The sequence below is a fragment of the Pinus tabuliformis genome, chromosome 7 (genome assembly GCF_031772625.1).
Source record: "Pinus tabuliformis cultivar Carrire ecotype Pingquan chromosome 7, CPIR1, whole genome shotgun sequence".
Classification (NCBI taxonomy): domain Eukaryota; kingdom Viridiplantae; phylum Streptophyta; class Pinopsida; order Pinales; family Pinaceae; genus Pinus; species Pinus tabuliformis.
In genome coordinates this window covers 305,574,363-305,588,883 of record NC_142293.1, presented here as the reverse complement: position 1 = coordinate 305,588,883, position 14,521 = coordinate 305,574,363, and the positions used below count along the sequence as shown (strand labels likewise).

The window sequence follows — 14,521 nt, the reverse complement described above, 5'->3', positions numbered from 1 at the left end:
CTACAACAGAAAAATGGAATTTTAAGGGAATTAAATACCAAGGACCTTAATGGAGTAAGGGGGATGCACTAGGGAATCCACTTGTAAACCCTAGCTACTATTTTCAGGAGAAATTATTTATAAGGTCTGCACACTAGGAGTTTCCCTATAGGCTATTAAGAAGACAATTCTACATGCAATAATAAAGCAAGGTTTCACCAAATATAAGCATTTAGACATGGATCAATAAAGACCCTACTTAAAACATTTAAAGCATGCAAAACATCAGCAATAAACTTACAAAATATTCGACAATAGCTCTTCTTTCAATCTTAGAATAGTGTCTCCAAGCCGTTAGATCTCCTCTCTGCTTCATAACATCTCCAAATGCACTTTAGGAGGGATTGTCTCCATCTAAGATGTTCATATTATATCAAGAAGTCCATGCATTGTTTCTGATGGTGTCTTTCACATCGCTGGGAAACCTTATCCAACTTAGCTTCTGCATAAAGGTTTTCTTGCTGCCCGTGAGATGGTATAGGGCATTAGCAATATTTCACTAGTGATGAATGAAATTTCTATAGAAAGTTCATGCCACTAAAACTGTACATTTGTTGTGTAATATTTGTAGGTGTGGACCAGAAACAAATCTTTTCTGCAAAGCTCTAGATGTACTGCCTAAGTTGCAAAAATAAAACTAAGATAGAAAATATAATTATTTATTGAAAACATATTTCTTAGGTCTGCTCTTGAATTGTTGTGGAAGATGATCAGGATGGGTTTCATATGTTGGAGCTTGTCTTCCTACATGGTGTTATATATTAAGTACAATGAAAAAATGAAATAACAAGGTTTCTAAGATAGGCCTAATGAATGTCATTGGGGACTTGCATAAAACTTGTGAAACATTAGTTCAACGAAAAGACATAACTAATCATTCATAGAGCCCAAACTGCATTCTGAAACAAAAAGTCCCTCGCCTACTTAACGGCAATCACCAACAAGCCTTGATTGCACTTGAATATCCTAGGAGCTCATTTAGTGCTTTTTCGAGTACATATGCTTGCCTTTAAATCATCAATATTATTCAGCATTGTGTTCCGGTGGGCTGGTGGTCCAGAAATCATAAAAGACAGCAAATAACTCCAAGGGAATTAGTTATGTTTAAAGCTTGCCACTTCAAGGACTACTTGTATATAAATTACGTTGAACAATATATATAATCTCTGCTTGAAGAGGATTATCAGGAACATGTAACATGGATACTGAATTATGTCATGTGAACGCCATGCACCAAGATCATCCATTTTCAAATTGTTAAGATATGGCCAGAGAATAATCAACTCTACTCTTCATGAATGCTACTTTCTCAGTAGAGAACTCAACTTCAAACTTCAGGGGTATTCGAGAATGGAACTTCAAATATTTAGAAAAAAACAGTAGACTTGAGGATTGGAAACACTGCAAGTACATTTCAAAACATACTTCAACAGGAAACAGATTGAAACCAATAATTGTATTATATACATGTTATAAACCCATATCAGAAAAGTCGTGGAGTGCATCAGAAAAATGTCCAGGAACACAGCCAACAAGTCAGGTTAGAAACAACCAAGAAACACAGAAAAGTAGCCACTAATTTATACTCCAGTATAGCTATCAGAAAGCCTAACAGCCTGCCGCTTTCAAAAAATTATCAAACGGACTTGCTGCAGGAAGCCGCATTGCCTGCCAAGGCTCATGTGGCAATGGTCCCTGATATAGATAACAAGAACTTGGAATTTTCTCCATTCCTTGATCCCTTTGCATCGCAACCTGCACAAGGATATGAAATTCATAAGATGTAGGGGAAAGTAGTGTATTCCATTGCCCTTTTTCTAACATACAATTTGCAGTATTAAAGTGTTTTATTTCTTCTTAATTGAATAGCATGCTCTCAATTAAAATCTGAATTTGATTTGTTGTGTTGTCCCATGCATATAAGAGTGTGCCGGTGTATGGCCGAAGGGATAGATAAAGGGAGAGCAATAAAATCAACAAGTTACAACTGCTCAAAAAATTAAGATACTGTAGCCTCACCTTCCCCTCATTTTCCCCGAAGTTCTGGGGTACAAATGTCCTTTCTGACTCTTCGTTGGCTGGTAATGTCAACAATAAAGTATCCGAATTTGTTTCTTCATTCATCCAGACAGATAGTTTTCTTCTTGTGCTGGAACCAAAAGCCTCACATTGGCTAGCCATTGCACTGAAAGGAAGTGGTGATGTTGAGACAGCAGCACTCGCAACATGTCCTGCCGCTTCAAGAGCCTGAAAAAAGAAAATTATTCATTGCTCTGTAGAAGTAATTGAAGCCGGGACATTCTCATAGAGCATTGTCAAAGAATTGAAGTATATATTTATGATTAAAGTACAACGATACAAGAGGTGTACTGGAAGAACATATGTCCTATGCATAGAACTATTCAGAGCTAAACAATAAATCCTATATGAACCGACAGAGCTTTGATTAATTATATATAAGTTAAGGAAAAATATTCACATTATCCCATATCGATGGAAGAACCAGTTTTTCCAATAAAATACAGGATTGGGCAATTGCTGTATGTCAATTAGCCATCTGTCTACAAATACTTGGTTAAAAGAAAATTCACAATATCCCCATACTGATCAACGAATCATTGTTCCCAATAAAATGCAGGAATGGATGATTGCTGTGTTCCCAATAAAATGCAGGATTAGGTGATTGCTGTATGGCAATTGTAACATACCTAATCCACATACCATTTGTTTTGTCCTGTTATAAACACATCTCAGTGATATCATATCTCTTTTCTTCAATCATTAATACATTTATTTCAGTGTGTTTTCTTTGATGACTTCAAGAATATCATAGGTTCTCGGTATCTTGGGATTTTCTTTATTTCATCTAGACATATCCATTTTGGTCCTTTTCTATGAAGGAGTGATGTTATTTCTTTCTTCTTTGAAGGTAATAAGTTTGCTTGCTCATCTAATTTGTAAGAGAAAGCTTGGTCTCTGTCCTTTTCAATTAACAAGACTCTTTGTTCTTGTTTATAGACCCATTGGTCTCTTAGAGACCTGTGTGACAATTATCACTCAATTAATATCTTTTAATGTCCCATGTGATTTCCATTCTTTTCATTCATAACTATAGCACTAGAGCTATATTTAATTCTTATAATTATTTTTTTTACCTATCAAACTACTGACCCTTTGGCCTAGAATTTCGGTGCACTTATCATTAAAAGTGACACCCAAGTTTATATATCTAATAAAATTAATTGTACATTTTGATTCACATTCCTTTTAGTAATTCTTTTCTCAACCATCACAAATATGGTTTTAATTTTATTTAACTCTAGCTTCTTCACCATTTGCCATCCATAATGGCTCAAATGGGGACCCCTTTATATGTTAAAAAATGTACTGCATAACATAAATAATTATTGAGAATTACTGAGAGGAATAAATATAAAAATAACCAGCAACAACCATAAACACATAAACACAAATGTTTATCCGGGAAAACCCCAAATCCAGGGAAAAACCCAACTTAATAAGATCTTATTAGCATTGGCCAAAACCCTAGCCAATCCGACCAAGTGAGCCTTCACCACTCACCTCCAGGTCTTGCATTACAATGAAGTCCTTCCAGCCTTTTATAAGCTCCATTACATATAATACCACAGGCAGAATACTATGGGTGCACAATACCATGTGCCCCAAAACCATCCTTGTTTAACCTGGTCAACTTTGAGGATAGACCCAGATTCACTAGGGCTTCACCGGATGTCAGATGATGCTTTGAGGCCCATTACATTTTATGGTAAGCATCTATTGCAGTTGGGGGTATTGCAAGACTTTTTGATTCTAAATGGTTCCCCTGTTTCCCAGACTCTCGCTTTTTCACATGCCGACCATATGGTGGGGTGGCAAGTGTAGTTGATTATGTCCTCGCCAGCCATAACTTGCTCTCTTTTATTCGCCATTTCTTGGTCTCCCCCATCCCACTTGTCGATCATGCACTTCTTTCTTTCTCTCTCTGGTTTGACCCTCCCCTTCCACCCCATCCCTCCCCTCAGGGTCCATCCTAAACTACCTTCCAATTTGACGAAAAAGACCCTAACATCTTCTCCTCTACCCTATGCAAGATGCTCCCATTGGAGACCCATTTCTCCTTACTTGATTCTACTTCCACTAAATACACCTATCTTTCATCTGCCATTTGAGAAGCAACACTCAAATCCCCCCTCCCCCCACCCCACTCATTCCACTTCCATCTCACCTAAAGTTGGATCTCGCCCCATGAACAAGTGGTACGATGATGAATGTAAGACTCTACATCGAGAACTTCAATATGCTTTCACCCACTCTCAATCCTTCTACTCCGACCTCAAAGCTTCTTATCATTGTCTCCTTCGTCATAAGAAATGACTCTTTGTCTCTCATATAAGATGAGAACTTTCTGCTCTCCTTGCCCACTCCCCTAAACAATTCTAGCGTACCATCCTTCCTCGACGCTCCCCTCTTCCACTTGACCTCGACCCTACATCCATGTTCTCTCACACTTCCAACATTTATAATATTCCTGGGCATGCCCAAATTCATGTTACATCCCCACCCTGTTCCTATTACCTGTTCTTGGACAAAGATATTAGAGAGGCCATTTGGGTGATGAACAACAACAAAGCAGCCGATGAGGAAGGCTACCAAGCAGAGTTCTTTAAGCATCGTTTCCATGCTTTGGTTAGCTACTTGGTTGATCTCTTCAACAATGTAGTCCATGAAGGTTTCCCACCGACACGGTCACACCACATCATCCATCCAATCCACAAATCAAGTTCTAGCTCAAATCTCAATAACTATAGAAAAGTCATGGTGGGCCACATGTTCTCGAAGTTGTATGCTACTGTTCTACATAGGAAGTACTCCAATGACCTTTGTTGAAATTTGGTACCGGAGGACAGGTGGTTCCCTTAGGCTTTGATCTTTGGCCTAGGGAAAAGTGTCCAAAAGAATTTAATTTTTCTCCTAAAGTGACTTTATAATTTTATAAAGTTAAATCTAATTTAAAAGTGACTTTAAGTGATAAAGTTATTAAGTCTAATTTTAAAGTGACTTTTATAAAGTCAATGAAAAATTAGAAAGGAAAAGTGACTTTGGAAATAAATGACTAAGTGGGTCTTTATTAAAGTGGGGTGAATTAAAAAATAGAAAGTGAGATTTAAATGAGCATTTAATCTCAACCATTGATCTAAATCTATTTCAGCCATTGGATTTAGAGATCACCCAAAAGTCACTTGGATCACCCAAAAGTCACTTGGAGTTATATTAAAGGAGGAAAAGGAGGAAAAGGTCATTCATTCTTTCATGAGCAGATTGGGAGAAGGAGAGCAAGAGAGCAAGAGAGATTTCTGAGCAGGAAGGAGAAGGAGACAGCAGCTTGGCACACATTCCAAGGCAGCAGTTGAGCAGATTTGTACAGCTGATTCAGCACATAGTGAAAGGCAGATTTTTGCACAAAAATCGAGGAGCAGTTTGCTGATTTTTTTGCACACAAAACGGAGGTCGTACAGCATTTATTGCTGTCCTGTTTGCTGTAATTTCCAGATTGCTGTGAGGCACGGGAAAGGAGATAAGTTGTAAATTTGCTTGCTGATTTTTTGCTGAATAATTCTCACTGTAAAAAGACAATTTTCAGAAATAAAGAAGAGCTCTCAAACTGGTTTTCCCCAAGAGTTGTAGGGGGTTTTTCCAAGGTCAAGTTGACCAAAAATATCAGTGTTTTAATGGCTGTTTTTAATTGCTGATTTTTAATTCTGCAATTTCCAGCATTCTGAAAAATTTCCAGAATTTGTGTTTTCAGCAATATTTATTTTTTTCAGTCTGTTAAATGTATGGTTATGGGAATGGGCATTTAACTACATGGGAGAAATAAGGAGAAACTGAAAACCGGGGTGGGAAAACAGAAATTTTTACATGGTATCAGAGCTTGAGTGCTGAAGGGCAGTTTGGGACAGCAAAAGGAAAAATTACAGTTGCTGATTTTTCACTCAGAAAATTCCAGCAAGCTGATTTTTTCATAAACAGCAGTTTTATCTTTACTATAGCAGTGTTATTTTTCAGTTTTAGGACAGCAGGATGTCATTGGGATTGAGGGTGGAGGATAGGCTGGATGGGCATATAAATTACAGCGTTTGGAAGGAGAGAATGCAGAATATCTTTGAGGAGGCAGAAGTCTGGGATATCATGGTGCATACCGCACAGAACCCTGTTGTTGTGCCCACTGATGTTACTCAGTTGGCTGAGTATAAAAAGAAGAACAATAAGGGTAAGAGGCTGATTCTAGACGGAATCAAAGACCATTGCATTCCTCATGTGAGAGGAAAGAGCAATGCCCATGAGATGTGGACAGCATTGTCCAATCTCTACCAGAGTACCAATGAGAACCGGAAGATGGTCCTGAAGGAGAAGCTGAAGAACATTAAGATGGGTAATGATAGTGCAGCTGGATATCTCACAAAGATTACCAATGTGAGAGATGAGTTGGCAGCGATTGGAGAGGCCATTCCATCCACTGAGTTGGTGCATATTGCAGTGAATGGCCTCCCCCATTCATGGTTGAACTTTGCTGATGGGGTTTGTGCACGTGAGACCCTTCCCACATGGGAGAGGTTTTGGGATGATTGCATTCAGACAGAGATCAGGAAAGGACAGCTTGGGGCAGCCAAGCCAGTTGAGCAGGATGAGAATGTAGCACTGGTGGCAGGAGGCAAGAAAGGCAAAGGGAAGAAGCAGGCTTCCACAAGCAGTGGTGGGGGCAAAGGCAAAGGTAAAAGTAAACCGGGGAACACACAGAAGGACTATTCCAAGGTGAAGTGTTGGAATTGTCAAAAGATGGGACACTATGCAGTTGTGTGTCCGGAGAAGAAGAAGAAGAAGGGAAAGAACCAGGGCGTGGCAGCTTCAGCTGAGATTGAGGACTTTGCAGGGCGTTTTGACCGGGAGTTTGCGTTCACTACATGTGAGTCCTCTAGTGCAGGATCACCTGCCACACAGGTTCAGAGGGAGCATGCTTTTCCCTCGATTAGCGGAGCATCTACAGGTATTTGGTATGTGGACAGTGGGGCTTCACGTCACATGACAGGAGTCCGTGAGTACTTCTCAGAGCTTTCAGAGAGTGGCACTGATATTGAGGTAGTACTCGGTGATGACAGAGTTGTTAGAGCAGTCGGGGTGGGGACAGTGACATTTCAGAGGGAGTCCAAACCTCCCTTAAAGGTGTCAGAGGTTCTTTATGTGCCAGGGATGAGGAAGAACCTCATATCCGTCTCAGCTTTGGAGGACAGAGGATATGACGTACTGTTCAGGGGAGGACAGGTGTTGATGTATCCCAAGGACACTCCAGCTGATTCAGCTAGAGTGATAGGTGTACGCCATGCAAAGGTGTACAAGTTTGCATTTCAGCCCCTTTTGGCATTGAGCAGTAGTACCAACAGCAGAGCTAGCAGTTCTGAGCTGTGTGAGATTTGGCACCGCAGGATGGGACATATGTATCATGGAGCCTTGAGGACATTGCGGGAGATCACTACAGGTGTGCCAGATTTCAGTACTGATCACTTTGATACTTGCAGAGGTTGTGCGATGGGCAAATTTGCCAAATCCCCTTTTCCCAGCAGTGACAGTAGAGCGACGGGGATACTTGATTTGATTCATTCCGATGTGAGCGGTCGGATGTCTCATGTTTCCTTGAGTGGGTATGAGTACTATGTTTTATTCATTGATGATCACTCCAGGAGGACCTGGATTTATTTCTTGAAGACCAAGAGTGAGGTCTTCAAGCGGTTTCAGGAGTTCAGAGCTCTTGTGGAGACACAGACAGGCCGAAAGATCAAGTCCTTGAGGTCGGACAATGGAGGAGAGTACACCCTTGGAGAGTTTGTTGACTATTGTGCGGAGGCAGGCATTAGGACGGAGTTCACTGTTCCTTACAACCCCCAGCAGAACGGGGTTGCGGAGAGGAAGAACAGATCCATCATAGAGGCTGCCAAAGCTATGTTACATGATCAGGGGTTGCCATTGTTCTTGTGGGCAGAGGCCTGCAACACAGCTGTTTACTTGCAGAACAGGAGTCCGCATCGTGCCTTGGGGCACATGACTCCGGACGAGGCTTTCTCTGGGAAGAAGCCTGATCTTGGTCATCTTCATATCTTTGGATGCATTACATACTCCTATATACCCAAGGAGAAGAGGACCAAACTAGAGCCCACCGCAGAGAAGGGTATCTTTGTGGGCTACAGTGAGACCTCAAAGGCCTTTCGGATTTACATTCCTGCACAGAGGAGAGTTGTTGTCAGACGGGATGTGAAGTTCGAGGAGGACAGGGCCTTTAGGAGGTCACGAGAGTTAGAGTATCTGGATCAGCCAGACCCTCAGCAGCAGTTGAGTCAGTCGCAGGGATCCAGTGGGCAGGGATCAGGAGGATCCGGAGGTACATCTATGAGGATGTCAGGTCCGTCAGTGAGCAGTGGCTCATCGAGCCAGAGGGGTGGTGCTCCGGGCAGCATGCAGAGCAGTTCACAGAGCAGTTCACTAGGGAGTCCACTGATGGACAGTTCACACGGTACCTCAGCTTCTACAGGTTCAGGTGCAGGCAGGAGGACAGCAGACAGACAGTCAGGAGTTCAGGCTACTGATGATGATGAGGAGGAGGAGTTTCATTCTCCGGTGGAAGAAGTGCGCTCAGGGAAGAGGAAGCCCAAGTGGCTTCAGGACACCTTGAGAGATGCCACATCTGTTGCTGAGCCGAAGAAGCCGGTCAGAGAGAGTAGACCACCTGAGAGGTTTTGTAGTTATATGGCGATGGTTACCAGCATCCTTGACTCTGAGCCTTCTAGCTATGAGGAGGCAGCTAGCTAGCAGGTCTGGAGAGAGGCCATGCAGGAGGAGTATTCTTCTATCATGAAGAATGATGTTTGGGAGGTGGTGCCGAGGCCTGAGGGCAAATCCGTGGTTACTTCCAGATGGCTTTACAAGGTAAAGCATGCTGCAGATGGCAGCATTGAGAAATTCAAAGCGAGGTTTGTGGCTAGAGGGTTCTCCCAGGTAGAGGGAGTTGATTATGAGGAGACCTTCGCTCCCGTGGCTTGATATACTTTGATCCGCTCCATTATATCGATAGCAGCAGAGATGGGTTGGAAAATCCACCAGATGGATGTGAAGACCGCATTTCTCAATGGCTTCATACAGGAGGAGGTGTACATTGAGCAGCCACAGGGCTTTGAGGTGCATGGGAAGGAGTCCCATGTGTGCAGATTGAAGAAGGCCCTTTATGGCCTGAAGCAAGCTCCCAGAGCTTGGTACTCCAGGATAGATGCATACTTGCAGGGGATGGGTTTCACAAAGAGTGAGGCAGATCCGAACCTTTACTTTATTGTGATTGGTGAGGAGCCTCTCATTCTGGTGCTGTATGTGGATGACTTGATCATTACAGGTGCAGAGAGACTCATAGAGCACTGCAAGAGAGATCTTGCGGCGGAGTTTGAGATGAAGGACATCGGCTTGATGCATTACTTTTTGGGTTTGGAGGTGTGGCAGGAGGAGGGGCATTTCTTCCTGGGGCAGGGGAAGTATATTGTGGACATCCTTAGCAGATTCCACATGGAGGATTGTAGACCCATGTCGACACCGATGATCACCAACTGGAAGAAGCTTCATGCTTCGGATTCCGAGTTGGTGGATCCCACATTGTACAGGCAGCTGATTGGTTCCTTGATGTATTTGGTCAACACTAGACCAGATATTTGTTTTGCAGTCAACACGATGAGTCAGTTTATGTGTGAGCCTAGGAAGGTTCACTGGGTGGCTGCAAAACACATTTTGCGGTACTTGCAGGGGACAGTGGATTATGGTCTGGACTACAGGCAGGGAGATGGAGTGAGATTGGCAGGATACACTGATTCTGATTGGGCAGGTTGTGCTTCTGATAGGAAGAGCACTTCAGGGTGTTGTTTTGGGTTGGGTTCAGCAGTAGTGTCATGGTTCAGCCGGAAGCAGCAGTCAGTAGCACTGAGTTCAGCGGAAACAGAGTATATGGCAGCCAGTCTAGCTAGTTGTGAAGCCATCTGGCTTCGCAAGATGTTGTTTGGCTTATTTGGTCAGCCGTTGAGACCTTCAGTGATTTACTGTGATAATCAAAGTTGCATTAAACTCACGGAGAATCCAGTATTTCATGACAGGTCAAAGCATATCGGGATCAGATATCATTTCATCAGAGACTATGTTCAGAAGGGAGCTGTGAAGCTTGAGTATATTTCCACTGATGAGCAGGTTGCAGATATCCTTACCAAAGCCTTACCACGGGGCAAGCATGTCTACTTCAGAGACAAGATGGGTGTGGTGAGGAACACCTTCCTCGGTAAGAGGGAGTGTTGAAATTTGGTACCGGAGGACAGGTGGTTCCCTTAGGCTTTGATCTTTGGCCTAGGGAAAAGTGTCCAAAAGAATTTAATTTTTCTCCTAAAGTGACTTTATAATTTTATAAAGTTAAATCTAATTTAAAAGTGACTTTAAGTGATAAAGTTATTAAGTCTAATTTTAAAGTGACTTTTATAAAGTCAATGAAAAATTAGAAAGGAAAAGTGACTTTGAAAATAAATGACTAAGTGGGTCTTTATTAAAGTGGGGTGAATTAAAAAATAGAAAGTGAGATTTAAATGAGCATTTAATCTCAACCATTGATCTAAATCTATTTCAGCCATTGGATTTAGAGATCACCCAAAAGTCACTTGGATCACCCAAAAGTCACTTGGAGTTATATTAAAGGAGGAAAAGGAGGAAAAGGTCATTCATTCTTTCATGAGCAGATTGGGAGAAGGAGAGCAAGAGAGCAAGAGAGATTTTTGAAGCAGGAAGGAGAAGGAGACAGCAGCTTGGCACACATTCCAAGGCAGCAGTTGAGCAGATTTGTACAGCTGATTCAGCACATAGTGAAAGGCAGATTTTTGCACAAAAATCGAGGAGCAGTTTGCTGATTTTTCTGCACACAAAACGGAGGTCGTACAGCGTTTATTGCTGTCCTATTTGCTGTAATTTCCAGATTGCTGTGAGGCACGGGAAAAGAGATAAGTTGTAAATTTGCTTGCTGATTTTTTGCTGAATAATTCTCACTGTAAAAAGACAATTTTCAGAAATAAAGAAGAGCTCTCAAACTGGTTTTCCCCAAGAGTTGTAGGGGGTTTTTCCAGGGTCAAGTTGACCAAAAATATCAGTGTTTTAATGTGTTTTAATGGCTGTTTTTAATTGCTGATTTTTAATTCTGCAATTTCCAGCATTCTGAAAAATTTCCAGAATTTGTGTTTTCAGCAATATTTATTTTTTTCAGTCTGTTAAATGTATGGTTATGGGAATGGGCATTTAACTACATGGGAGAAATAAGGAGAAACTGAAAACCGGGGTGGGAAAACAGAAATTTTTACAGAGCAGAGACAACTCAGAGCTAGGGGACAAGCAAGTTATCGACCAGCTTATCAGACTATTGACCACATCTTCACCCTTTGTGTCGTGATTGGGGAGGCACGACACTGCTCTTCGAAAGTTTATTGTTGTTTCGTAGATTTTTGGAAAGCTTTTGACTCTGTTTTGAGGGAAGCCTTGCCCTAGAGACTCAGAGATATTGGCATCTCTACGACCCTATTGACCGCTATTATGCACCTATATGAGTTTGTTCTTGGTCGTCTTCACACGACTCATGGGATGTATGATTTCATTTGAAGCACTATTAGGGTTAAACAGGGTTGTCCATTGTCCCCTACCCTGTTTGGGATCTATATTGATGAGTTGGAGGCATTTCTACACGAGCATATCCAAGACACTGATGGTTGCCTTCTTCACTAGGTTCTGATATCTATTCTACTATTTGTTGACGACGTGGTCCTCCTCTCCTCATCTCCAAAAGGATTACAGAGGCAGTTGGATGCCTTAGCTCTGTTTTGTGATCATCAACAATTGACGGTCAACCAGGGTAAAACCAAGGTTATGATCTTCAATGGGGTGAAGAAAACCTTAGACCTTCACTTCCTATTCAGAGGGGAGGAGATTGAGATCACCAACATGTATACTTACTTGGGGGTGCAATTCTTAGGGCCCCGCTTCAGTTTGCGACCAACACTTCAACCTCGGATCAACAAAGGGTATGGATCCTTAGCCCTTCTCAAAAGACAGTGCTTTCAATATCACTTCTAGGACATCTCGTCCAAGATAAGCCTCAAGGACACCTTGATCCGTCCCACTGTTCTATATGGCTCAGAGATTTGGGGACCGTCTTTACTTGAGTCAGATTGGGCTTCAACTGAGAGAGTCCAAATTCTTCTTCTCCGTCACATCATTAGATGCAAACTGACAGTACCGCAGCACATCATCCTTGCAGAGTTTGGAGCTCAGCCCTTTCGGCTTGAGACAGTCTTCAGATTGGTTTCATTCTTGCATCGTGTTCAGGGCTTTGCAGACTTGATAAAGAGTAGGGACTGATATCCTTACTTGGCATATTGCTCTTTTGAGACTATTGCTCGTTCTACTCCCTCAGGCTGAGCCAGATGTCGATTTACAAGAGTTTCAGATCTCTTAGATTCAGTGAGAATTCAGTTGGATTGTCTCCCTCCTTTCCAATATTGCTTAGATGCTCCTCATCACCTTTTACCTACTAGAAAAGAGTTAAACAAGATCGTCAGGGAGGACATCTACAAGCAGTTCATCCAGGTCACCTGGGTCAATCCTCCAAGAGGGTTGCGCCCAAAGATGGCCTTCTACGCTGAGCATTTGTTGGAGTTGAGAGATAGGCTCATTGTTCGACCCCAGTATACGTTTCACCACTAGATGCATGCTCTTCGCATTCCTCTAGGCTAGTTCAGAGTAGGTTATGATAGACTTCGAGTAGAGAGGGACACAAGGTGGATAGACCAAACAGAATCTGCCAGGTATGTCATTTACAAGAAGTGGAGACCAAGGTGCACTTCATTCTTGGATGGCTTGTTTACTACGAGATCAAAGCAATATTTCATTGCTTGTTTAGAGATTCTCAGACCCTCGCTGACTTTTTCAGGTATCCCGATCAGAGATGTTTGACCCTATATATGCAGGAGGCTCTTAGGTTCTGAGTGCATATTCTTCAGCCTCCCATCAGACCAGACCTCACACAGAGGATCGTGACATTTTTCAGGGTACTACCTTCAGACAGGGGCACCAAGAGACTAATTAATACCAGTATGTATCTAGACTCTAGATCAGTGAGGATCTATGGGACCTCACCTCGCCACACGAGATATCTCAGCAGCAAATCCATTTCAAATCTGTTCCTGGGAGACAGACTAGGTCCTCGAAACATCAACAGCGCGCAAACCCCCCAAGAAACGATTTAGTGGACAATCCGAACTTTCCACCGGCTCTTCATCGGGCTAGTAGACTTTGCTAAGTTTCTTCAGTGTTCTTCATTCAGCCTCGAATGTTAGGAGAGATGGTTCTGATCCCCAGACTTATTAGCTCCTGGATCTTCTCCGCTAGGGCTAGATGTTGATTTACTTCATGCATTGTATCTTTTTTAAGAGACCGTTTGCTTCTCCCACTTCGTATGGACATCATTGTACTCTATAGTCCCTTTGACCTACTTTGTGGTCATTAGTTGGACATAAATATAATTATCTTATCTTATCTACATATATTAACTATATGTAGGAATGATTTCCAACCATGCGTCGATTTTTGTCATAACTCCAATATCCACGCTATAGGGTGCCAGACCCCTATATATATGTATCTCCATGGTATATGTATTCAACATACGTTAGGATGATTATTAGAGTTCTACATAGGTTGAGGCATTTGTTTTTATTTTAATGAATATGGTTTGTATCCCATTTAGCTTTTACTTTACACTTGGTACTCTGGGATAAACACCACACCAAACTAACCATGTGAACTTCACATGGCCTCGGGTGAATTTCACATGGCCTCTGGTGAATGCACATTCAATGGCTACGATTTAGCAATGACATCTGACAGCACAAGATGGTTAGGGTTGTCAACTGAGTAACCCTATCCTTCACTCTTTTTCCTCTATGTTCATCTGTTCCTCCCTTGGGACCATAGCGCTGAGCCTTTTGGTCTTGCTTTAAGGGTTTCCACTCATTTTTTCCTACAGTTGTATCATAGCAGCTACCCTAAGTCTCTCATCATTCCCCTTTATCATTTTCACTAGTAAATTAAGGCATTACTCTGTACCCAATGTTATTATCATTTTTTTTTCCGGTGTAAAATTTCTCATCCTTTTGTATATTTTTGCAATTTCTCGTTGGACTCATTATTAAAGTATTGGGTTTTCTTTCTATCTACTAGGTTAATTTTAGAGGAGCTTCAAAATTTGCAATCTTCCCAGGTACAAATTTTCTGGTTCTTGTTTTCAATTCTTTCGTTATTCTAGTATTGTGAATTGAGAGGACTTCCTCTAAATCTTTATGTTGCCTCATCA

At 41.8% G+C, this 14,521-nt stretch overlaps 1 protein-coding gene across 1 annotated transcript in view; it reads right to left on the bottom strand.

Moving 5' to 3' along the window:
- Positions 1-1,480: 1,480 nt before the first annotated feature.
- The window catches only part of LOC149247084 (protein SEMI-ROLLED LEAF 2-like), a 268,352-nt gene continuing 255,311 nt past the window's right edge, over positions 1,481-14,521 (bottom strand). The window contains exons 14-15 of the mRNA XM_089443366.1: positions 2,059-2,286; positions 1,481-1,794 (exon numbers count right to left, since the gene is read on the bottom strand). Coding sequence (XP_089299492.1) covers positions 1,648-1,794; positions 2,059-2,286 — 375 coding nt within the window. The 3' untranslated portion in view covers positions 1,481-1,647. The remainder of the gene's footprint in view (positions 1,795-2,058; positions 2,287-14,521) is intronic.